Source organism: Accipiter gentilis, chromosome 6, assembly GCF_929443795.1.
Source record: "Accipiter gentilis chromosome 6, bAccGen1.1, whole genome shotgun sequence".
Classification (NCBI taxonomy): Eukaryota; Metazoa; Chordata; class Aves; order Accipitriformes; family Accipitridae; genus Astur; species Astur gentilis.
This window is the reverse complement of record NC_064885.1, coordinates 6,324,400-6,348,616: the sequence shown is the minus strand read 5'-3', so window position 1 is coordinate 6,348,616 and position 24,217 is coordinate 6,324,400. Positions and strand designations below refer to the sequence as shown.

The following is a 24,217-nucleotide window of genomic DNA, read 5'->3' as shown; positions in this document are numbered from 1 at the left end:
CGGCGGCTTTTGCAGGCCGTACCCGGCCGATTCCTGGCAGCCGTGAGCAACGCCTGTGCCGGCCGTCACGTCCCATTCCGCTCGCCGGGCCGCCCGGTGAGAGAAGGACACAGGATGCGCCGGGAGTGAAAGAGCGAGGTCGGCGGGGAGCGTGCCAAGTCCCCGCGCACAGCTCCGGGCCGCTCGGGGAGCCAGAGGGAAACTCGCCTTTGCAGAGTTCAGAGGCCGGCAGCGAGATTTATTTTTGTTTGTGTGAGTAAAAGGCTGCAGAAGCCTCCGGCCAAGGGGTTTCGGGGGGAGAGGAGTGGCCTGTGATTCATGCGGACGCTGGCTGGCCCTGCGCCAGAGATGAAAGGGAGCCCATGTGCGGGGAACAGGGGAGGCAAGAGCCGCATTAACCCTTCTGCTGGTCCGTGGGGCATGGTCCCGTGGGGAGGAAGGAGAGCGCAGGGATGCGGATCGGGATGCGGGCGTCTGGGGCCCAGCTTCTGTGCCGCCACCAGCGCCAGAAACGAGCCGCCGGTCCCACTGTGTCTCAGTTTCCCCGATGCGAGGACAGGGAGACGGTGGCCCGCGCGCCCTGCTGGGAGGTGGGGTTTGGCGAAGACCCTGGGGAGAGCGGCACAGTTAAAACAGCAGATGTACAGCCTCGCCCCAGCCCAAGTGCTTTAGGACGGTCGGATTTTAGCCTCGTCTTACTGGGGTTAAACACACTGCACGGCTCGATGGCAGAGCGACCCCGCAGTGCTGGACGTGGCGGGGGACCTCTGAGGCTGGGGGCTCCCTGCTCCCCCTCAGGGCCAGGCAGCTCCCCTTCTCCCACCTCCTGCATCCGCACGCTGCGGCCGTCAAGAGCTGCTCCCACCCGCAGCCCCCTGCCCGTCCTGCTGCTCCGGCCATGGGGGCTTCTCCCAGGAGCTGGGCCAGAGCCAGAGGTGGCTCCCCCGGCTGCCCCAGCTGGTGGCAGCACTGAGATCAGACACTCCTGCGCACACAGTCCCAAATTCCCAGCTCATCCATCAGCTGGGATCACCTGGAGGATTCCCCGGAAACCGATGTCCGGGCTGAAGGCTTCCAGTGTGGACAAGGGGACCAGTGCCCAGAGAGCCAGGCCACCGGGTGGTACTTTCTGCAGAGTGTCGGGGGGAGACCTGAGGGTCTCCACCACAAGCACAGAATAGGAAGAGGCTCCACATCGACCCCTGGGGTCCTGCACACAGACCCCAGAGCTCCTCCGCCCGTGGTGCCGGGCTGGCGGAGAAGCCTGGAGCCGAAGCTCGGCAGAGACGGGTGCCCCGCTGCCTTCGGGACGGGTCGTACGGGGTCACGCCGCTCTGCCAGGACGGATGGGCCGTTACCATCCTGCCACCGCCTCTCCTGCCCCGACCCACTCTCCAACCCAGCGCCGCTGCCCCTTCCAGCCCCGCGTGCTCTGCGGGGATCGGAGGCGGATTTTCCAGGGCCGAGAACAATGCCTCTCTAGTCTCTGCTCGAGGGCTTCCTCCTCCTAAGGTTCGTCTCCAGCGTCTTCCTCAGGAGTAAACGTGCCCCGTGCCTGGTAGCAAACCGGGGCCGCCGCCGTGGCGGAGCCGCCGTGGGTGGGTGTGCGTCTTCCGCAGCCAGCAGGCACCCGCTCCCAGGCAGGTGCGTGTCGGCGCGTGTGCACCCGCGGCATTGTTCCTGCGCGCCGAGGAGAGCGTGAATGGGATACGGCTATATTTAGCCACTTACTCACACTACCGCCACAAAGGAGCGGCTGCATCTTAAGGGGGCGGCCGTTCCGTGGGCTCAGAAGGGACAGGAGAGCGGCTATTTTGGGAAGACATGTCATAATTGGCCGCCCCGGTTAAGCTGCTTCTGTAATGCTGAGCAAAACAATAGCAGCATCCAGAGGAAGAGCCTGTTATGTTTCAGGTGGGATGTTTTCAACCGGTCAGGAAACTCGACCGCTCCCAGCGCACAGCGGCGGCACAAAGGACAGGGGGACGCTGAACAGCATGGACCAAGGGCCTGGCCAAGCAGCGGGGGCGGCTGGGAGCGCGCGGCAGGACCCGGTGCTGGCTGGGGACACGGCCCTGCCGGAGAACGCTGCCTGCCCCGGCAGCGCCACTGCCGCCTCCTCTTGCCCACTTGCCTGCCTGGTCTCTCACCTCTCCAAATACTTGGGCAGCGCCCAGGTATGTGCCTGGTCTTTCACCTCACCCCGACGCATCGCTGCTGTCGCCAGCCTGTGACACGGGGCTGGCTGGCAGCTCCGACCCAGCCTGGGCAAGCGGTGAGGGCAGAGGCAGGCTGGCAGCAGAGCCAGGGAGCAGCAGCCAATTCATAACCCGAGGCCAGGTAGCAAAGGACGGCTTCCTCGCAACCGGGGCTGCCCAGGGACACAAGAGGCTACGACCTAACCCCGCTCTGGCCTATGTGCCCCCTCTCAGAGTGATGGTTTTGGGGTCCAAGCTCGTGTAGGAGAACAGAGCTGAGCTCTCCTGTTCCCTCTGCAGCTGGTGCTGGCCGAGGGCCACCCCTGTTTGCCATTTACCCTGCCTGGACCTGTACTTCGCTGGCAGCCCGAGCCACCGTCCTACGAAGGAGCGCGGTGAAGCCCAAATCCCCCTCGAGGTGTAAATGTGACCCCAGCATGGATTGTGGTTGGGAGCTACAACAAGGACCTGCAGGGCTGTCCTGCCAGCTGATGCAGGGCAGGTAGAGCAGCAGCAGCGAACCTGGGTTCAAGTGTCGGATGGATGATCTCCATCAGCCGCAGAACTGGGCTGCGAGAGGCAGGGAGCGTGGCAAAGATGGGGAGACAGTGGCCATGCTGAGACAGGCGCTGCATCTGCTGGACTTGGATGAATACGTGGAGCTGTGGCTTGTCCCCAGGATAGTGAAAGGGGGACTCGGAGGGCAGCCGATGCGTGAACTCCGCGGGTGAGCAGTGAACAAGAGAAATGGGCTGTAAGAGGGAAGGCAGAAGATCCCCAGGTCCCAGGAAACACAAAATCTCTTGAGAAGATCAGAAAGGTCAAGGACCACAGGCCAAGAGAGGGACAGCGGAGGGGGTGGAGGCTGAGCTGGCTCCGACCTGGCCTCCCCAGGCAGCGCTTTCCACCCGAGCTCCTCCGCTCCTCCGTCTCCGGCCGTGTGGTCAGTACCAGGGCAGGGAGAGGACCAGGGCAAGCACACATGTTCTGCTCCGGGCTGTTCCCAGCTAGCTATGGGCTGGATGACTTTACCGAAGCCCCAAGGACCTCTCCTCCACCCCGCGCCTTCAGACTCCAACTGCACCTCAGCTCTCAGCTGTGCAGCCCCTGAAGCTGCCCACACCCTCGTTTTGACCTCTCTCCGCCTGCAAGCATCGGCCCCAGCACGGCTGGGGAGGAAGGGAGGAGCATGCCGGGGGGAGAAAGCCCCTGACAACATCAGGCAGCCCCCACTCTCCCTGCAGAATGGGCAGCGGCCATCCCAGGGGGCCCTGCTGCAGCTGGGCTAGTCGCCGGGGCCGGGATCTGCTGTACGCTGCCCTCCCCGAACATGTGCAGTTCCTGTTTGCTGTGTCTGTACAAGGCAGTGGGAAGTGGGGAATTTACTTACACCTCCCGCTTAACAACCCTGGGAGGCTGGAAGGCTTCAGGCCGCTTTAATTTACAGCCCATCTCTCCAATCTCTCACTCGTTCGCTGCTGCTTTCTTCCTCCTTGTATTAATGTGACCCAGGTACCTGCCAACAATAATGGACTCGCTTGCGGGGGCGGCCCCTCCCTCCCGGCGCAACTTCTACCTTCGCCTTGATATGAATTGCTCCAAATTCAAATGAAAAAGAAAAAAGGCGAAATCTGAAAGGTTGGGGTGGGTTTGGAAAAGCGAAGCGCAGTGGTTCTGGGCCCGGCGCCAGTAGCCGGAGGGTACACATGTGCACGCTCTCCCAGTAGGGCCTTCAGCAGCCCTGTTTTACAACCACCTCGGCACACACTGCAGAGTTCACGCATATGGCCAGACAGATGTGTCTGGCTTACGTTCAAGGCTGGAAAATGAAGAATTATGGAAGTGAAGGGCCCTGGGCATTAGAGAGGGCGGAGGTGAGGGGGAGGGGAGCCAGGGAGAATTTTTCCTCTGCTGAGAAATCCTCATCTGGGCTGCGAGGCTGGAGGAAGAGGGGTTGCGAGCGGCGAGGCAGCCAACAGCCATGCATGTGAGACCGCTCTTAAAGCAACAGTGTGCACTGCCAGGCGTCTGCTCCCAGTCCAACCAGTTTACTTCACCAGCTCCCACTGGGAAACACGCTCAGATCAGGCCAGGGCCAGGACGGGATCACCTGTATCCCGTCTGTTTGTCCCCATAACGATGGCAACGCTTTGCAAGCGGCGCTCTGGCTGCAGCAGTCGTTCGCAGACTATTTTTCCTGCCGCTGGCTCCCACATGAACTCTGCCGTTCACGTCCCACCCTCTCCCCTGTCTGCCTGTGCCCCGCTGCACAGAAAAGCTGCTCTCTCACCGAGCCTCGCTGCCACGGAGCCTCTGCCCCAGGCAGGGGGACAGCTCGCTGCCTGGCAGACACTGCACTACAGCCATCAGCTAAAGCACTTCCCTGCCAGGGCTCCTGGCTGTGCTGGCACCTCCATGGAGACGCTGCGTCTGGCTTCACGAGAGTCCCAGGAGTCCCCGAAACATTCATCTCAGGGCCTGGGAGGGCAGATCTTACCCTGGGTGGGGACAGCAACACCGATTTGGACCTTCCAAAGGGCCAAAGCTAAGCTTGCTGCTGGGTTTCACAAAGGCGGCGCAGGGCACCTACATGCGGGAAGCCCAGTGTGCTATGGGACATCCCGAGAGGCCACTGGTCCTGAAGCATGGCAGGGAAACGGCTGCGCATCACCGGCACAGTGAGGCAGGATCAGCCCACGTTCCAAAGGAAAGCAGCTCCTCACCCAGCTTGGGCGCTGCAGACGCACAGCCCATCCTACCTGAATCTTGTCTTGACGACGCTGCTGCTCAGCTACTTTCCTTGCCAGGGCTTGCTTCTTGGCTCTGAGCTCCTTGATGTCCATCTCTCCTCCACTGCCTTCAGCCTCAGAATCATCTTCAAATGCCTCAATCCTCACATCATCTTCCTTCTTCCAGGAAATGCAGAAAGATAGAAAAACAGAGGAGAAGTCATGGTAAGGGATGCTGGTGGCAGGGGCCGTGCTTGTTCTGCTGTCCCCCTTCCAGGAGATAAATCCCTGCCAGGCACGATCCATCACCGCTTGCTGATGGGCAACTGACTATTTCTAAACATCCAAGAGAAGCAAGCAAAATAAATAAATAGTAAACATCCAGGAAATGACAAAGGTAATGGGGCAGGGAAGGCAACGACCAGCGAGGACAGGGGCAGCCCTGCTTAAAGCTCTGTTCTAAAATCAAATCCTCTTCCTTGCCTTGGAAAACTCTTCCCACAGCCTTGGGTGAGTCACTGATGTTTTATAGGCGTCAGTTCTGTAAACCCATGGTATTTCCCTATCTCTCCGCTTTGCCCGGCTGTTTAGGCTGCACATCCCTTGGAGCAAACGCTGCTTCTCCCCACCTGCCTGCACTGGGGCTGTACAACACTGCTCTCACGCTGCTGCCTCATCTGAGGCTAGGCACACAAGCTGATCATCTTGACAGGAAACTCAGATCCATGAACCCAGGACACCAAAGAGCCCGTTCCCCTTCTCCGTTTTGATCTCTGAATAGACCAGAGATATTCCTGCACCCACCCCAAAACTTCCAGCTGGGCTGGAACAGATGTTTTAGAAGGAGACGCTCAATCTTGATTTTAAAGCTCCGCATGATGGAGAATCCACTGCGTCTCGAGGTCAGTCATTTCAACCGTTAATTACTTCCTCTGTTAACATTTGCATCCTACTTCTAGTCTGCCTTTGCCACGCTCCTGTTGGCCAGGAACCTTGTGTTTGCTGAACTGAAGGTTTCCTGGTTCTCCAACCTCCTGCCCACCCAGGCACTTCTGGACCATGTTGCATCTTCACCCTCTCCTAGAGGCACTTCCCTGGGTCTCCCCATCAGGAGGTCTGCAGACCCTTTCCAGTATGCCTGCCCTGCCTGAACTGGAGATCCCAGGATGAGCCATACTGTTCCTACCCCAGGCGAAGGCCACGCTGGCCTTTCCCTATGCACCTAAATCTCCGGGACACAGGAGGGAGGGAGGTGGTGGCTGGTGTCCAGCTGGGGATCAGACACAACCCAGTTCCGCCCCCAGCTTTGCTGCTTTCCCCAGTGGCTCCTTGTCCAAAGGGGAGACTGTTCCTCAACACGTGTCCCACCAGCAGCTGCCTGCAAACACGTGCTGCCCAGGAACCCAGCTCTGCCGCTGCTGCTGACAATCCCCTTGTCTCACCCAGACCCTCTTGCTCCCCAGTGCAGCAACCACAGGCCTTCCCAAGCCCTGCCATTACCGATGTCCCCTTCTCTGCACAAAAGCCAAGGGTTGTGATGGGGCTGCGAAGAGTTCCCAGGTGGTACCCAGGCAGAAAGACCTGCTCTGAGCCCCCAGAAGGCTGCAGGCGGCGGATCCTGCACAAGAGGATCCCGCAGAGGGATAAAAGCAGGGACAAGAGCATCGCTACACTTCCTGCCCTGTGCAGGCTGCCATGGCATGTGTCAGCAGGAGGGACTTGGGCAGAAGCTCGCAGGCCTTAATTTAGAACAACTCCAGCACTGCACAGTTGCATACTCAATCGTTTCACCCAGACTGCACACCCGCCTGGCCACAGAACCACGTACTCTTCTCTCCTTGTGACTTTTTAGCCATGGGAAGGAGGAAGATGGAGCCCTCAGGCTCAGTTCCCTCTGCCAGGACAGCCTGGACCACAGGGGATGGGGGGATGCTGCCAGACGGACGACGTCACGCGAGGGCCTTGGGAAAAAAGTGTGTGTCAGATGCAGATCTGCTGAGGTGGGTTGGGATCTGCTGGTGACAAGGGCTGGGATCTGGTGATCATGCTGGCGAGCTGGAAGCTCCCTTGTGAACAGAGCCCAAGGAGGAAGCCCCAGGGTTGTGCAATGAGCTCACGCGGAGGTTCCCACAGCCAAGCAGAGCTGTGGGGATGGGGCAGGAGGGAGCTATCCTCCGTACCATGTTTGTTCATAGCAGCAACTGGAGGGACTGACCCAACGAAAGGAATGCTCCAGAGAACAGAACCATCCCTGTCATGACACTGGGTAGAACCTGAAGATTCCCCCATATCACATGCTTTTAGTGGTGTCAGCTTGAAAACCTCCTGCACCTTCTCCAGAAGAGGACAAGGGTCCAGGTCTTCTACCTTACAGAGACATCTCTTGCTACCTGGGGTTCTGCTCTGAGACCCAGTGCAAAAAAATCACCTAAAATCTGTCCCCTGCTCAGCTGGAACTGGCGGCTGGGACAAGGAGGGTGCCGAGTACTTTCTTGCTGTGGACTCCTCTGGCTGTCAGCTCCCTGGGGTGCACGGGGCCATGGGCCACCCAGTGCCAGCAGAGGCAAGGTGCTGTCCCCTGCACGGGGCGATATCCCCTTTGGCTCTGCAGCACCCAGCCCTGGCGCAGGGAGGGGACCCGGAGAGAGCCTGGGCAGCGCCGGGCCACCCAGCTCCCCGCTCCCAACGCCTCTGCCCCTCTCTCCTGTTTCCCTGGCCTTTCCAACTGCAAGATTAAACAGAAGAAAAGAGTCAACCTGCAGAGCGGCTGGCAGGGCCCTTAAACACACACACGGAGCCTGGAGTGAAGCAAGGCCTACAGGAACAAGCAAGGGCAGAAAAACAAGAGTTGAATTCCTTAATCACATCAGGATGTGAGAGGCAGGGGAGGGACGGGGCGCCAATGTCAGCTCTTCCTGTACGTGTGCTGGAGGCTGGAGCTCAGGCCTCCGCCGCAACGAGCTCCACGGCTATAAACTTGATCCTGAAGCTGAACCCTGACACCCCCTCGCCCACCTCCTCTCCCGGGGCCGCGGCGCTGCACGTTATTAAAGCTCCCCCCGCTTCGGGTATGAAAAAGCAGCATCTGGAACTCATAGCAGCGTGCGAGATAGAGGCACGCGGGTTGGACTGGCAGGAAAGGGCACGAGCGAAGTACACTCGGGAGACAAGGGCTGTGCACCATTTGCCCCCCCCCTCGCCTCCCCCCATAAAATGCACATGCAGCTACGCCAGCTATAAATAGCGGGAGCTGCAGGGCAGGCAGAGGCTGGGCCCCACAGGGGTGATTCTTCCTTCACCGAGGCGCGCTCTTCCCGCACGGTACCTGATCTTCCAGTTGTTTTCCCTCTTGGCTTCCCATTTCCTTTCCCATGGCGTCTGGGACGGGTGCCACTGACACATATTTTCCACCCTTGAATGCCAGCAAAGGCTCTTCTTGTCCACAAAGGGCTTCCAGGAAATACTTCAGAACTGTGACCCTCTTGCAGTCGGCTGCAATAACCTACAGGGTGAGGACGAGGGGGTTGGGGAGAGGGAAAGGAAAACAAAGTCAGTGCAAAGGGGAGGCAGATGGGCAATGGCCAGGGGAAAACGTCCAGGGCTAGAAGGCCCAGTGGGATGCAGGCAGCACTGCAGAGCACCGCGAGGATGTGCAGGGTGCCCCTCTTCTTCTAAATAGGCATGGAAGGGGTTTGCCCAAGTCTCATAGCCCACTGTCCCCAGGGAAAAGGAGGCAGGCGAAGCAGGACACCCAGCACCAATCCGTGTCCCGTCCTGCCCCCTCTGTGCACCCCAGGGCCGCAGGGCTGCCAGGGGGCAGCCAGGCCCCTGCCCAGCCCCACCAAATGGGGGAAAGTCCTGCTGAAGCGTGAGAGATGAATGATGTGGCCTATCCTTACTGTTTTGTTTTGGCTCCATTGCCAGATTCCCCCTCACAAAAGCTGGGGAGTGATGCAGGTGTGAGAGCGGGCGGGTGGGGGCATTTGAGAAAAGCTGAGCCCCTCCTTGTCTCCAGCCCGACCCCGTCCCACGGGCCCATCTCACGGACCAACTGGGGAGCCCCATCAGGGAGGCTGGGACGGATCTGGCCAGAAGGAAACTCAATAGCTTGGGTAATTATCCAATTTACGAGGCTCTCAAATGGAGTTTCCAGAGCACAGGAGCCCGGTGCCTCCACGGCCCCATCCTGCGCGGCACAGCCTCTGCCGGCGCCTCCACCATGACCAGCCTCGGCTCAGCCCTCATCCCCTCACAGCGGGGCTCTGCACCTGCAGAGAGCTCTCCCCTGGTGCTTCCTGCTGACCGGCGTCACGCCGGGCAGCAGCAGATTTATAGGGAGAAAGTCAGCAAACAGGGGCTAGAAGTGCTACACGCTACAGAGACAAAGCTCACGTTGATGCCCAAGTTCCTCCTGCTCTCGCAAACCACTCTGGTTTTGCTCTGTACGAAGACCCCCATCCCAAAAGGGTTCCTGCAGGCTCCTGGGACTGGGATCCCAAAGCTGAGGAGAAGGCCAGACCCCATACAGGTGACTTAACAAGGCGCCTTGCTGTCAGAGACGCTGCCTACTCTCCCCCCGCCCCCCCCCCCCGCCATCCTTATGCCGTGCGATACCAATGCCACGCATCCCGGCCCCAGCTTGGCGGAGACCGGCTCGTCACCCTGCCGTGCCGGCGGCGGTGCGTGCCCTGGATGGGGCCATGCCGCGGTGAGCGGAGGGCTGGCAGCGGCATGCAGCCCCGCTGCACCAGGCTGCCGTGAGAGGAAACTTCTGCTCTTCCACAAAGCTGCCAGTTTCCTCTCTGCGGGCTAATTTTAACCACCGTGTCGCTGTAGTGCGTGTCGAAAACCTGACCCTCCTCTGACCTCCAACCTCCCACCCTGGCTACTGCCTGAGCGAGGCACCCTCATGCACCAGCAGCCCGGGCTGCCTCCATTTGAAGCTGCCCTCTGGGACCCTGCATCCCTCCGTACCTGCACCGAGAGGCGGAGGGGAGGAGAAGCCCCTTCCTCCCCATGGGAGGCAGTTGCTGCCGCAGAGCGGTGGTGCCAGCAGGGTGATCGCAAGAATGTAATATTTCAGGGAGCAAGGGACCCATAACCACTGATTCTGGTCCTAAAAAAATGTGTCCTGTGGGACAGAGGTGAGCAAAGGACAAGGTGATGCAGGCTCAGCAGCCTCAGGAGCAGGTCAGGCTGTGGGGGACCCTCTTTCCCAGGAAAGCCCTTTGCTGCTTGGGACATCCAGCCAGGAGCAATCCCGGCAAGTGTCACTGCAGGAACATTTCCATCCTCCTGGCTCTCCTTTAGGAACCATTCCGCAGGGGAAAGTCAGAAGGAAAAAGAAAAAGAGCAAAGTGGGAATGGCTGTCATGGGAAACATCCCTCCTGAGAGCTCCGGGCTGCAGTGGCCTCAGGGGAAGTGGTGGAAACCTCACCGCCTGCTTCATCCCCAGCTCGACGGGTTAACACTGCGGAGACCTGGCCTGACTCACACAGGGTGACCTCAGCCCAGGGATTTTCCAGTCCTGGTATCTGCAGTTCCCTTGTGTCCAGGTTGCTGGGTGAGTAAAGTGCCCGCTAGCACCGGCGCAGCTGTGGGGATGTGTCTGTGGCAGCACTGGGGGTTGAGCCCTGCTGCCAGCAGCCACGTGCTGTGGGATGCCAGGATGCGGCTGACAGCAGCAGTATTGGGGTAGGGGACGCAGGAACTGTCTGGCTAGGTGGGGAAGAGATGGGCAACCCATCCTGACACCATTCCCGAGGGATTTCTCAAGACACCTCTAGAAATAAAAGCTGTTGCATCTAGTTTAGGATCCATGAGGTTTTCATGTCTGCATGGAGGGCCGGGCGCTGACACAGCTGCGGCGCAGCCATCTCTGCATAGCGAAGGCTTAAACCTTGCTGTCAGAGCCTCCTGGATTGGGAATGATCAGGTATATTGCAGAAGAGCTCCCTTGAACTGGGGCTGGGGCTGGGGACAAGGGCAGGTGGGTTCGCTCCTTCCTTCCCTGAAGAAAAAAAACAAGTAGGAAACACCAGATTTCCTGCCAAGCCAGCACAGCCCGATGCTTAAATTCAGCTCATCTGCTGGGGAGAAAAGAGCCCAAACTGAAGGCCCATGACATAATGCCACAGCAACTCGTCTCATGAACACATTTTTCCAGCCCACATGAATGAAAAACAGGGAAGGAGCAAATGCTCTGCACATCCCCATCACGTGCAGCCCTGCTCAGGGAAGACACGGCAGAGCCCCGGGCTGCCGGCAGCCAGGCTGGCCCCGCCGCGGGGCAGCCCAGCCTCTGAGATGCTGGGAAAGAAGTGACCTGTGACTGGCACCCAGGTCTCTCTCAAACGGCGGAGCGAGACCTCGCGTGCCACAGAGCAACCCGCTTTTGTCAGAAACTTCCTGTTTCAGAGTGGAAACGCGAGTGCCCGCGGCAGCGCTGGGATGCCCAGGGCAGCCGGGGATGGCCACGAAGGTACTTGCGGGCAATTCCTCGCTGCCGGAGTGGAGCGCAGTGAGGATGCCGGGAGCTGCGTCCAGCCTTCCCAAAGGAATGGTCAAGTACAATATAACACCGTGTCGATGTATTTAGTGATGTGGCAGCAGACACCCCGGCCCTGGTGGGGAATACAGCCGCCCCGTGTGCCCTTCCCCCTCCGACCGTGCAGTGAGACAGCAGGAACTGAAAGCCTGGCTTCAAGTCATCGCTGGGTATTAAAATAGGCCTGACATACACGCAGCCACTCTCAAAGGAAAACTGAAACTGAGAATTGCTGAAGTGGTCTGGTGCCCCCGTCCGTGACCCGGGCTCAGTTCCCTAGAGGTGCGAGCAACCGAGGCATCGCTGAGCCCCTCGCCACCGTGGTGCCTCTCGGGGACGCGTGGCTGGGCACCAGGCGTGGGGCAGAGGTGGCTTCGACTGCAGCAGCCCCGATCGCCAGCCTGATTTCATCAGGACCGGAGACGAGAGGTTTCTAATCTCCTGCTGCATCAGACAGCTAACCACCAGCTCCCAGCATCAGCCACCCACTGGCGGGCTGGCGGCTGCTAGGGCACACTGACGAGGCTCATTAGCGCTCCACTGCTAATTCATGGGTCATACATTAACATACTAATCATTGAGTAAGACACAGCAGGACACACATTAACACACTAACTGCTTGTAGAGACCCACTGGGCTGCACATTAACTGTACCAGCTGTTGTATTTTCAAAGCCACTTTGCAGTGCCAGTGCCACCAGGACCCTGCGTGTCATCTCCTGCCAGCGCCGAGCAGGGTCCCCACGTCTAACGAGGCGTGCCCAGATCTAACGAAGCTGATCCCCTCTATGGCCTTGGCTGTATTTTCCCCTGCAGATGACATGGGCTGAAGGGAAAAGCTTCCCCGAGTGCTGCGTGCTGCTCTTTAACAGGAGGAAGGCAGAGGACTCCCACATGGGATGGCCAGCACCTGGCCTGAAGGAGACGCAGCCCCAATGCCAGCACGTGTCCTCCAGGAGATTTAAGGGGAGGGAAGGGACTCCCTCCGAGAGCTGCGAGTGCGGACATGTGCACCTGGTGCTGGTGGGGTGACACCACCAGAAACCAGCCACGGTCTCGCTTTGGGTCAGAGGCGCGCCTGGAGCTGGGGGGGCAGCCCCTCTGCCCCCCCCCCCCCCCCCGCCCCTTCCCTGGCTGCGCCGGCCCTTCTACTCCACACACGGCTCTCCCACAGCTAAGCAAATCTCTGTCACACCCACCGCCGCCTTCAATCAACTTTTACAACTTGTTAATTTTACGCAGCGTCCTAAAGAGCAAATAACCGGGAGGCAGGAATGCAGACTCCTTCAGCTAGTCCAAAGAGCCTCCGGCAGCCAAGCCAGCTGGCCTGGGGAGCTCCGTTCAGCCGCGGGGACCCGCCACATTCCGGGGGGAACTTGGCCTGGAGAGGGCTGCCCCGCACCCGTGGCAGCCCCTGGCAACGCCACGCTGCTGCCGGCAGTGTGCGGAGGGACATCGGCAGCTTCTCTCTCGGCAAAACCTTAGACTCTGCAAGCAAACAGGAGGCAGCGGCTTTGGAGAAGGTTTTGCTTGGAGGACGGGCTGCCATTGCCGGCTCTGCATTCCTATGTGCGAGGGGGAGACACGAGCACATCCTGACAGCTGGATTCAGAAGGGGAAAAGGACATGAGAAGTTTGAGTCATAGCACGGAGAGATCCCATCCCAGATTTGGAGATGGGAATGGGATAGGACCGGGACTCAGAGCCAAACTCCAGCACGATCCAGCGTGGGGATAACACTGTTTTTGCCACATTGGTTTAAACATGGCTTAGCTGAAGTAGCTGAACGATGCTGAAACCAAGTGAGCCCCAAACAACCATGCAGCGTCTACATGGCCCGGCTGAAACGTTTGCACTGACCCTGCTAAAACATCCATGCAGGCCGTGGTTAAATGCCTCCCAGTGCCCTGTGCTGCCTCCTCCCATCCCCAGGGAGCCAGAGGGCAGCCCAGGGCGCTGGAGGAGGAGGGCAGAGGAAAGTGCCTGGTTTGGGCTCATCCCTTGAGTTTTCATCGCGCAGGCTCGCGCAAAAGCTGGACTGGGTTTAACCCTGGACTTACAGCCCAGCCTCTCTGGGCTCGTTCCCCAGCCAGGATGTGGCCCGAGGAGCTCCTCGCCCTGCCCAACCCCAAATACAGTTTGGAGGGGTTTGGCCACCTGGGTAGGGAGGACCAAAGTGTCTGTCACGGCTGGGCAGCAGCGCTTGCAGCTGGATCGCAACCCTGGTTTCTGCAGCTGAGAGCTGACTTCAGCCACAGCTTCTCTCAGAGAAACTTCTGATTTCAACTAATCCCACAAGCAGGCTCGGTGGACGTGGCTCCCACATGCCTGCAACTCTGTACGTGACCCGACAGCGTGACTGTGGATGCAGCTGGGCCTGGACCAAGGCACCATTGGCTCTCATGTGTCTTGCTACTGCCCTGGCTCTGTAGGACCCAGTGCCAAGATGGGCACTGCCTAGCACCAACAAGAGGACACCCATGGGGTGAGGGTCCACCACATCCATATCTGATGCTCCATCACAGCAGGGAAGTGCATCAGAAAACACCCAGGGAAGACAGAGAAGCTCCGAAGAACCACACCCGTTGCTCTTCCCCATTGCCACTGCTGGAGAACCACTTTCTCTGCAAAGCAGGGGCTCCCCAAAGAGAAAGTGTAGCCATGTCTTAGCCAAACCTCTCTCACAGCACCCTGAGCCTTGCAGAGGCACAGCTCCAGCCTCTGCACTGGGGCACACGGTCTCAGACGAGTCATCGGAGCCGATGTGCTCTTGGCCTGGCAAACACCTCCGTCTTTCCAACCTCGGCCACGTAGCTCACCCACAACTGGCCTTTAAAACTGGAAAGCAGCATGGAAAGGGAGCCAACTGCCCACCATCTCTAGGGTTTGCTGGGTAAGACCAGCCTCGCTTGTCCCACGCAGTGATGCAGAGAAGACATACAGATGACATAAAGGTGCAAAGTGATAGATCTGAGCTGAGTCATCCAATTTTTGGTGTCAGGAGATCAGAAGAAGCACCGAGTAGCCTGCACAGATTCCTACCACGAAGGTCCTCAAACTGCACCCAAGGCACCTGTCACCGCTGGCAGCTGTAGGACATGAGGGCGAGACCCAGCGGTGTGTGGGAAGCTGTGAGCAATTCTGGGTCTTGGAGCCTGCTCTCAGCAAGCCCTCCCCAGAGGAGTGGATCCCTGCACGGGCACGCCAAGGGAGCAGGCCTCCCCAGAGCTGTCTGTCTGCCAGGGGCCAGTTCTCTCTCCCTGACTGGCACCTAGTGGCTGTGGGGCAGGAATACAGACTGAATTTTTACTGATCTAGGCCAGAAGACACTTAAAACTCCATATGGAAACCCCACGCTGCCACAGGTCCCAGCCTACGTCCCTGAAACCCTTTGTGCTGCAGCACAGCCTGGCACTGCCCTACAAAACATCTCACAGCTCCTCCAGACTCTCAACACAGCCAGCTCCTCTCAACTCTTCCCTTCCGTGGTGATGGCTTACCACGGGGTTGGGAAAAGCTGTTTGTCCACCCCAAAATACATCTGAGGATGCTGCAGTAACCTTTTCTAACTTGTGTGGAAGAGCCAACACTAAAGTCAGCTGAAGCAGATGCTCTGGATGGAAAGTCATCCTCCAGATCACTCTCAAGCTCCTGTGCCCAGGACGACCTGGAGGGCTGGCTCCAGCCCAGCCCAGGACCAACTGCTCCTCTGAAGCATGAGGAGCTACACAGCCCAGAGAGGAAAGTTTCTGATGGTTTCCAAACCAAGCTTTTGGCTTTTGCTGATGCTTGGAAAGACTTGCCCTGATGTCTTATTCACCTGTTAAATGTGTCTCTCCAGTGAGCAGCAGTGTTTACAGCGGGGAGCAGTTGGCTCCAGGCTGCATCCGACATGTTGTAGGCAGGAGGCGGGTGGTCAGTTTAGTTAATTTTACCCCCACCAGCCCATGCCTACTGGGCAGGAGCAAAACAAGAGAAAAGCATGACTTTAGCCTGGGTGAGAAGTCCCAGAGAAGATGATGGGGTACAGGAGGTCTCCACAGAGTGATGGAGATGTTTCATCTGGTTTGTGAGTGTGGCTCCTGCCTGGTTCTCATTGTGTCCTCAGGCATCGCTGCCAACAGCTCAGTGAGAACTACGAGCTTCCCATTGCAAAACGTTGCCTCCAGTAAGACACTGCAGGAATTTCTGCAGGAATTTCCATTGGAGAAAGCATTTGCTTCCACCCCCTGCGGCCATGTGCCCCAGCGCTGGGCAAACCAATCCCTGCAGCTGTGAAATATCTGGGGCATTTCTGCTCTCCGAGGTGAAGCCTTGAGCACAGGACCACACATTTCAATTGTTTGTCGGGAGAACAAGGGGCTAAAAAATCACAGCTTTGAAAGAGGCCTGTGAAAGAGGCAGACGACTCCAGGAGAAACAGCGAGTCACAGCCAGGGACTCCCTGTTATAGCCATCTCAATGTCCTCCTGTCTCCCACCCCAGCACATCCCCAAACTTCCTAGGGGAAAAAAGAGAAAAATTTAGGCCAGAGAGTAAAGCCAAGATAAGCCTGAAGGAGCCCACTCTGCTCCTCCCTTGCAGATCCTACTGGAACACAGACCAGGAAAGACAAGTCCCTGAAAGCCTGCCCCAAGCCTGTGGTCCCAGGCTGGGGAAGGAGGAAGGCAAGATCCAAAGCCAATTATGACACGACCATCAGCTTTCACAGGGCATGGGCTGTTCTCCCTGCTGCAAGAGTCTCCAGTCTTTTCCTTTTCAGGGACTGGGGGAATTTATTTCCTCTGCCATTTCGGAGGATGCCTGCCTTGCCAGAGATTGTTTTGCAGAGTTAAGAAAGATAAGAAAGTGGTTAGCAGGCTCTTTGGTGGAGGAAGAGAGGATTGCTTAGTAAGGGAAAGGGGACTGCTCTGCTCTCGGCAGAGACACGCTGCCCTTCCTCTGAGGCCACCGCTCCAGGAGACGCTGGCATTGGGGACGAGGTTGGTCCATCCCTGCAGCTCTCCACCCCCAGTGTTTCTCGGGTACATCTGCTCATGGGGCCACACTGTGCTGGTGATCAGAGAAGCTGTTCTTGTGCCAGGGCTAGGATCTGTCTCTCCTGGAATTTGGGAAATGCAGCTGATGAATGTTCAGTCCAACATCTCGACTGCAAATCTCAATGTGCTTTTGCAACAGTAAGAGCCCTTTTTGCAGGGTACGTGGAAAAATATAAGGCAGGAGCCAAGTCCAGACTGCCCACGCCATGGGGAAAACGCTGTGGTTATCTGGCAACCTCCCCGTTTCAGAAAGCACCTCCTGAGCGGCAGCAGGAGGGAGCTGGCCTCGTCGGGGCGTTCACACGGAGGAAACCCTGAAGATGCACAGCTCCTGCCGAGCGTGTCCGTCACTGGCACGCCAACGCGTGGGGAGGTTCAGCTCAGCCCCTCTGGACCCTACACCCACCCCTCACCCAGGCACCCTCCAAGCAGATAAAGGCGTAGCGCACAGCAGCGGGGCAGAGCAAGCGTTTTGCTCTCGCCGATAACATAAGCTGTTTCGCAAGGACTTCCCCATGGAGACAACTGCCCTGTGATTTGACCCATAGAGTAACTCGGTGATTCCTGTCCTACGGGACAAGACACCAGTGTCGGGAAGTTGGGTGGTGGAAGGGAAAGAGTTACAACACAGGAATGGGGGAGCGGGGATGAGGTTCTACCACGCAAAACCAGCAAAAAACCGGTGCAAACCAGAGCTCATCCTTACAGCATCCACCTGCCCTGCCCACACCGTTCACCTCTCAACCTTCCAGCATGACCTGTGCTACAGGCAGCGAGGAAACCGTGGCATTAGCCGGTAACACCCATGGCACGGTGGATTTCCACCCCCAGAGGTGTTAACAGGCCACCGCGTCCCTTGCAAACCTGACTTCTGACCTTGGCAGCGGGAGGGAGAGGAGAGGTAAGAGCTGCAATATTCTGCCTGGTCCTGGCAGAGCCAGTTGGGAAGCTGTTTCTCTGAGTTTACACAGCTTATACGTTCTCCATGCAGTTCCTGGACGCCTTCCATTGCAGATGAGAGTTTTATGTCGAATTTTAAGTTTGACCACAAATATTTAAACTTCCTTGGACCACAAATGCTGTATCTTCTTTGTGGTTTAGTTGGCACCAAATGAGTATTTACAGATCCCTATATGTCTGTCTGTCATTTAAATATCTTGCGGAGGTGCCAAAGGCTTCAAAAGTGGAGGGGCTCCTCAGGCAGGCCCCCTGATTCCCCCTCTCTGCCCTTCATTACTCACCACAGGCAAGGGAGAGGTGCAGACACTGGCCAAGCCCTTGCAGAGGGCACGGCTGCTGCTGGTCTGAGCATTTCATACTTGCGCTCTATTTAGCTTGCTTTTCAGAGAATGTCATCTGAGATCCCACCGTAACTTCCACAGCTCCTTGCCCTGGTGGATATTTGAACTGGGATGAAAGTCTTTGGAATTTTCTCCTTGTGTTTTAGGAAACTGAGTCTACAGGAGACTGTTTTAATGAGAACCACTAAAACCTCCTAAAGCAGCACAGCTCCCACCTGGCCACTGCTCGCAGCCTCCCCATGGGTGTTTTCACTTCCTCAAACACAAGCAATGCTCAGAGGGTGACAGTCCAGACCTGCTGAACTGGGATTCTGCACTAGGGAAACTGGTTAGAGTGGTTAGTCTCAGTGGCAGAATGATACCAAATTCAGGAAAGGCCGTTCGGCCAGGAAAACGCAATCAAATAAACACCGTAAAAGGTCCCTCTTAAGCACCCCATGCCAAGGGAATTCAGAGTTGCCATTGCATGGAGCTGGATGGGGGGCAGAGAGCTGAGGGTCCCTGAGCTGACACCCAGCCGGGTGGGCGAGTTACAGGGAGCAGCAGCCCAAAATCTGAGTTAACGCACGCACGTCGGCTCAAGTCAGGTTGTGTGTGTTTCATTTCCTTCAGACTTTTTAGTCTAGGACGCGAATTGGACGCTTGCCCCACCGATTTTAGGGGAACTTTTGAACACGTAGCGGTGTAGTAGATGCTGCTGCTGCAACACTGCTTTTACCACCCCGGGGACCCAAGCCACCGGCCGGTTGTGGCAGCACTCGGGGAGCTCTCCCGCACGTCCCACCATCCCTTGGGAACCACAGAGCAATTGCGTGCCCGGGGAAAAAGCTCCAGCAACGGCTGCCCACATCAGAGGAAACAGATACCTGAGTCAGAGCAATGCGATGAGAAACCTCCGCTCCGCAAACCAGAAGCCAGACTGAGCGATGTCAGTGCCAAGCTGCCCCACCGCTGCTTCGCACGCTTCGCCGACCCTGGACACTGCTGGGGAGCTCGGGGCACTGCGGCTGCCCTCAACTTTGGAAGTTGAAAGAGAAGCAGCTTTGCTTTGAACTCACAAGGAGACAAAGCCCAGGTGAAAGGGCAGCTAGCGGGGCCGGGCCTGAGGCTGCCGCGTGCAGGGAGGAGTTCCTCCGACCGTCGGCTCCTCCGTCGGGGCCGCCGCTAAATTCCCTTGAAAACAGAGGGTGGGGATGCGGAAGGCAATGTAGTAACACCAGAAAAATGCCACCACAGCTCAGTCGGCTGCAACACCACAGCTCCAGAGATATTAGCAATACTGGCATTTCCACCCACCGCAAGAACCACACTGGCAGCGCGCTCCCGGCGGCTCAGGGCAGGGCGGGAAGCAGCTCACACCACTTCCAGCAGCCACTTCAGGGAGGGACAAATGCTCTATTTTGCTTTACAGAGAAATGCTGCCACTTAGGGGACTCCCGATGACGTTCCTGTGCCTGAGAGCCCATGACCTCTTCGAGGAGGGGCTGCTCCGAGCAAGACACGCTCTATTAGCCTACCAGAGGTAACTTTATGCACTGGATGTGAGCTCCAGCCCGCGCGGATCCTGCTCTGCCTCTAAGGCAGCAGCGAGCACAGCTCTGCTACTTATACCCAATACTCAGCTCTTTTGGCAGATGATTAATGGCCTGAGTCTTGCAGTCACTTGCTTCCAGCCGGGCCAAGAGCTGCAAACACACCTAGGGAAGGGAAGGGAAGGGAAGGGAAGGGAAGGGAAGGGAAGGGAAGGGAAGGAGGAATTGGAACGGCGGCTGGTCGGGGAGAGGAAAACTATTCGCTGCGTCTTTGTTTTCTGCAGAGCTCCTCCTCCCGGGAGCGGGATGCTGAGCGCAGAGCAGGGCCCCTGCCCCGAAACGGAGGAGCTGAACCAGAACAATAGGGTGGGGATTCTGGATGGGCCCCGACAAGTGGGGTGGGCTGGAGCGGGGGCACCGATCCATCCTTTTGACTTCATTCACACTTACAGCTGCATTAGTGACATTTCCTGAAAGCACAGTAGGAAGAAAGGGGTATTCACTCACTCCACCCTCCATCTAACACTGTCCTTGCGATCCAGCCGTGCACCGAGAGCCAATTTTGGCCTCTGGCAGAGCTGCAGGCCAGACATTACAAGCGCTGGTGTGAGCAGCACAGGTCCCCACCCGATGAGCAGCACGCAGACTTGGAGCAGAGAGGAGGGGTGCTGCAGCCAGAAAAAAAAAAAAAAAAAAAGTAGGGAAACGCAGAGCGTTTGAGCGTGTCCAAGGTGGCCCTGAAGTTGACAGGGAGGTGTCAAGAGTGGGATCTGAGCGTTTGGCTTTGGGACAAAGAAAGGTGCAGCCACCAGCCGATGCCACATGAAACGAGGCAGAGCTCCTCTCGCAAAAGAAAGAAGGGGAGTGACAGCCGCGTTGCACAGGGGCCTTGAGGCAGGATCTGTGCCACAACGCTCACACCCCTAGGCGACTGTACCGCCGTGTCTACAGCATGTCATCTCCCAATGATGCCATGACCTGCAACGCAGAGCAGAGGATTGAAAACAGCGCGGCGAGCCCCGTGGCTGACTCACCAGAGCCCGCGCGTCCCCGGCGCATCGTGATCCTGCATGTGGAGCCTGAAAAACAACTTTCTTTTTTTTTTTTGTAAAAAACAAAAAACCAGCTGCCCTCCTCCAAATCTGGAGTTACTCAGCCTGACTCACACCAAGGCTCTCCTGGCTCTGCCGGCAGAGCCTGCACGTACCTGGAGTGGGCTGTGCAGGCTGTGCCGGTGATACCCGCTGCACCGCACACCTGGAGCTGCGGCACTTCCCCAAGTGCCTGCAACATGAGCTTGCTGCAGCCAAGCTAATTATTTTCAGCTTCAAACTTCAACCATTTTTGGTGAATCCCCGAATTAAAAATAAATAAATAAATGGAGACTATATTTTTTTTTTTAAATGGGAAAAGTATTTCTTTCATTCTCCCATAACACAAATCCAGCAAACATGAAAAACATGAACCCAAACCAAAGCTCAGACATCACATCTGGGGAGAGACCAAGCATGGAAAATTTTAATCCAAAGGTTAATGTTTGGGAAGCTCCGAGTGTGTGAAAAAAGGGGTTAGATGGGTGCTGCTCCACGGCTCGAACAGTTGTTGCCGCCAAGTGGCGGCTTTCAAACGGTGCCTGCCTGCCCCAGCCCAGGCACTCGGGGTCAGATGCTAAAATAGAAAACAACTGAAATCATTGCAAGCAAACAGTCAGATCAGATGCTGGAAAAGCCAAGCAAGGAAGGAGCCAGCAGCATAAAATGCAGCTCGAGCCCTGTGACTGGAAACAGCCTCCTGACTTGCCCTGGGTGAATTGCACCAAACCACATGGCAGCGGTGGCTCTCGCCACCCTCTCCTGCTCCCCCGAGCTCTCCTGTGCCACCTCCGCAGCTTCAAGATCACTTGACAGCCCCATGCCACTCCTGTCCCAGATGTCACCTCCGTCTCCTTTGCTGGCTGCTCTGCAGGATCACACTCCAGTGGTTATCACGGCTTGGGGTCTTTTTCCATGCAGCAGCCTGAAACTTCACCCTTTTCACCCAGAATAACTATCTCCTGCCCAAGCACAGAACACCTTGCTCTTCACCTTCACGCCAGCCCCAGGTGATACACCTCCCTGTACCTGCCCAGAGCAGCGTGTCTCTGCTGCTCCCCGACTCACTCCTACCTTGCACCCTGAGCTGCCGGGCTCCCGTAGCCCCACTCCCACTGCAGATCTGCCCTCTGAGCTCGTTATGCCCCCGTTTTCCCCACATCCTGCCTTCAAAATGCCTTTGTCTTCATCTTCTGCATTAGATTATGCCCTTTGCAGACTGCTCCTTCCAGACACTAGAAATCTCTCTCCCCCCAGCTATAACAGAATAGCATCCTAATTGCCTTTGTTAGGGACGGGGCCATGCTTGTAAAATTGCCACGTCTGCTTGCAGGGCCATATCAGCAATAACAATAGCTTAAAAGCTACAGGAGTTATAGCATCGAGTCCTCCCACACTTAACTAAACACAAAGAGAAGGGACCATATGTCTGCAAAGGCAGCCACGTCAGGTGGGTCGGAGCCCGGCTCCCCAGGCTCCCCGGGGGTGGGAAGGGAAGGCACAGCACCAGCAGGCGTGAGAGCATCCGGCAGAGCAGCGCTGCTCGCTGCGGCTTATTTACAGCATCCAGAGGGATGCCGGACGGGATGCTTCCTGGGATCAGCCAGGGCAGAGCTGCTCCCTAAGGTAGCAGAGACGGGCTTCAAAGAGCTGCAGCATCCCTGCCCACGGGCTGGGCTCTTCTCCCAAGCACACGCTTGCCAGGAGAAGAGCTGGGCTGCTTCTCCCCTTGCACAGCCAGCAGCCTTGCCTCGCTGCCCGCTGCGCCCTCCTGGCCTGGAAGCAGCCCCAGCTCCCGGCCCTTGCTGCATTTGCCCACCCAGGGGTGCTCGGGAGGAGCAGAAAGCTGGAGTCTCTCCCAGACACAAGGATACAAAGCAAGCTCCGTCTTGGGCTGAGATGGACCGCTTTGCATCAGTGGAGAGGTCCACTCACGCCAGCGTACCTGGGTCACTATGGCTGGCAGCCATCGCCCCCTCCTGCAGGTCTCCAGAGTGCCACCCAGCAAGCCCAGTAGCTCCTTCCCAGATAAGTGCTTCCTGGAGTCATGGGAAGGTTTGATTTTCAGTACGTTGCTGAGGGATGCAACAGAAAATGACTGTGTCCTGCTGCAGAGGGAGGAGGAGAGTGACATCTCCCTAATAGTTGGGATGTCATACGCTGCTCATCCCCCAGAATGGCGGTGCTTCTCTGACCAGAGAAGCACAATAAGGAGGAGAGTTTGGATGAGCGATGGGGTTCAGCTCCAGAAATGCTGATTTTGAATGGGCACAAAGCTGCTCAAGATGTCAGACACAACCAGGCTGAGGGACACACAGACACTGGCCAGAGAAGAGGGGGAATCGTCAGTCGTTAGCAGAGAATCTCTGCAAAAAGATGGGAAAAAGATAAAATAATGCACAAAAATGTAAATGGTCCTTTAACAAATCATTGGATAACCCACTCCAGACCAGTTTTTTGTGTATAGTGCTTTGTTGGCTGCGACAGGACCCCAAAATCCAGGCACCTCTCACGTAGCTCCCCAACCACACTCCTTTCTCTGCAAGAAGAAACCTAAATCTGCTCACGACTAACTGCAGAAGCATGGATATAAAGACGAAAACAAGGAAACAGAAGTGAGATTGAGAGAAACACTAGGAATCTCTGTAGACACCAAACATTTCTCTAAGCTTAGCCCAGAAAAAGGGCTCTACAAAGAAAACATGCAAAGCACCTCTGTCCGGGCTGGGGAGGGGGCTGCAGGGGAAGGGCCGACAGGAGCGATGATGCCTAGAGAAGACCCCGCGGAGAAGCTGAAGGGAAATCGCGGCAGGGCTCACCTGCAAATGCAGGGGAAGTGTGTGATGAGAAACACAAGCAGAACTGGCTGGCAAAGACAGGGCTCGGGACTGGGCTCCCTCAGGGTTCGTGCTCATGGAAGCGTGTACTAGCACGCTCAGAGGAGTCCCAACAAAGGACAGGCAGGCGTGCTCCAGCTGCCCATGGACCATAGCTCCTGCTCTGCACTCTTCAGCCCTCCAGCCAAGGGGGAAAATGTAATCAGAGCAATTTCTATTAGCAAGAATATAAAGACTTGGAACCTCTGGGCTGTCTCTTGACAACTAATTAATTACCAGGTAGCATCCCCTTGAAGCTGCCAACACAGCATGCACAAGTTCCAGCACGATTTAGGGAGAGAGATGAACTTTACAATAAACTCTAGAATTTTACTTCATCTTCCGCCACCATCTGAGATCCTGGGGGAACAGGAAGGGGTGGCAAGAGGCAAACTCTGTAGCCATCTGGGATCATCATTAACTCATTCACTCGTGGCCTCTGAAACAAAACGCTGACTGCGCTGTGAGCAGCAGCTTCGAGCCAGATGAGAGCTCCTCATATTCTCAGTTTCTTAAATGCTCTTCTGCCAGTTTCTGCAATAGGGTGCCCATCCCCTTGCAGCCCCCTTGCCTGTTCCCCGAGGCTTTGGCCGTCAGGGCAGCCAGTCTTTGAAACTCTTAAGAGCAGAAACTATTTCAAATGGCTTTAGGTGATACATTCTTCACTAATAGCAACAAAAAGGAGTAAGTGAAGAAGTATGTCAAAAAAGCAGAGAAAGGAAAAGGAGAAGGACAAGAGGAGACAGAGTGACTGCTGCTGACATCGCTTTTATGGGAAAACAATGAAATAAACCACAGTGGCAGAAGGTGCCATATCTTAACCCCAGGGACCAAGAGGCCTGGGCTTGAGGTTATTGACCTGGCTGGTGTGGCTGTGCCATGCCTGGCTGGTCCCTCACCTCCG

At 57.1% G+C, this 24,217-nt stretch overlaps 1 protein-coding gene across 4 annotated transcripts in view; it reads right to left on the bottom strand.

The window, feature by feature from the left end:
* The window catches only part of SMG6 (SMG6 nonsense mediated mRNA decay factor), a 117,795-nt gene that overhangs the window by 8,874 nt on the left and 84,704 nt on the right, over positions 1-24,217 (bottom strand). For 3 of the 4 annotated variants that reach the window (XM_049803724.1, XM_049803725.1, XM_049803722.1), the window contains exons 14-15: positions 8,253-8,429; positions 4,958-5,107 (exon numbers count right to left, since the gene is read on the bottom strand). In XM_049803724.1, the coding sequence (XP_049659681.1) occupies positions 4,958-5,107; positions 8,253-8,429 (327 nt within the window). The remainder of the gene's footprint in view (positions 1-4,957; positions 5,108-8,252; positions 8,430-24,217) is intronic. The other variant, XM_049803723.1, reaches the window with a different exon arrangement.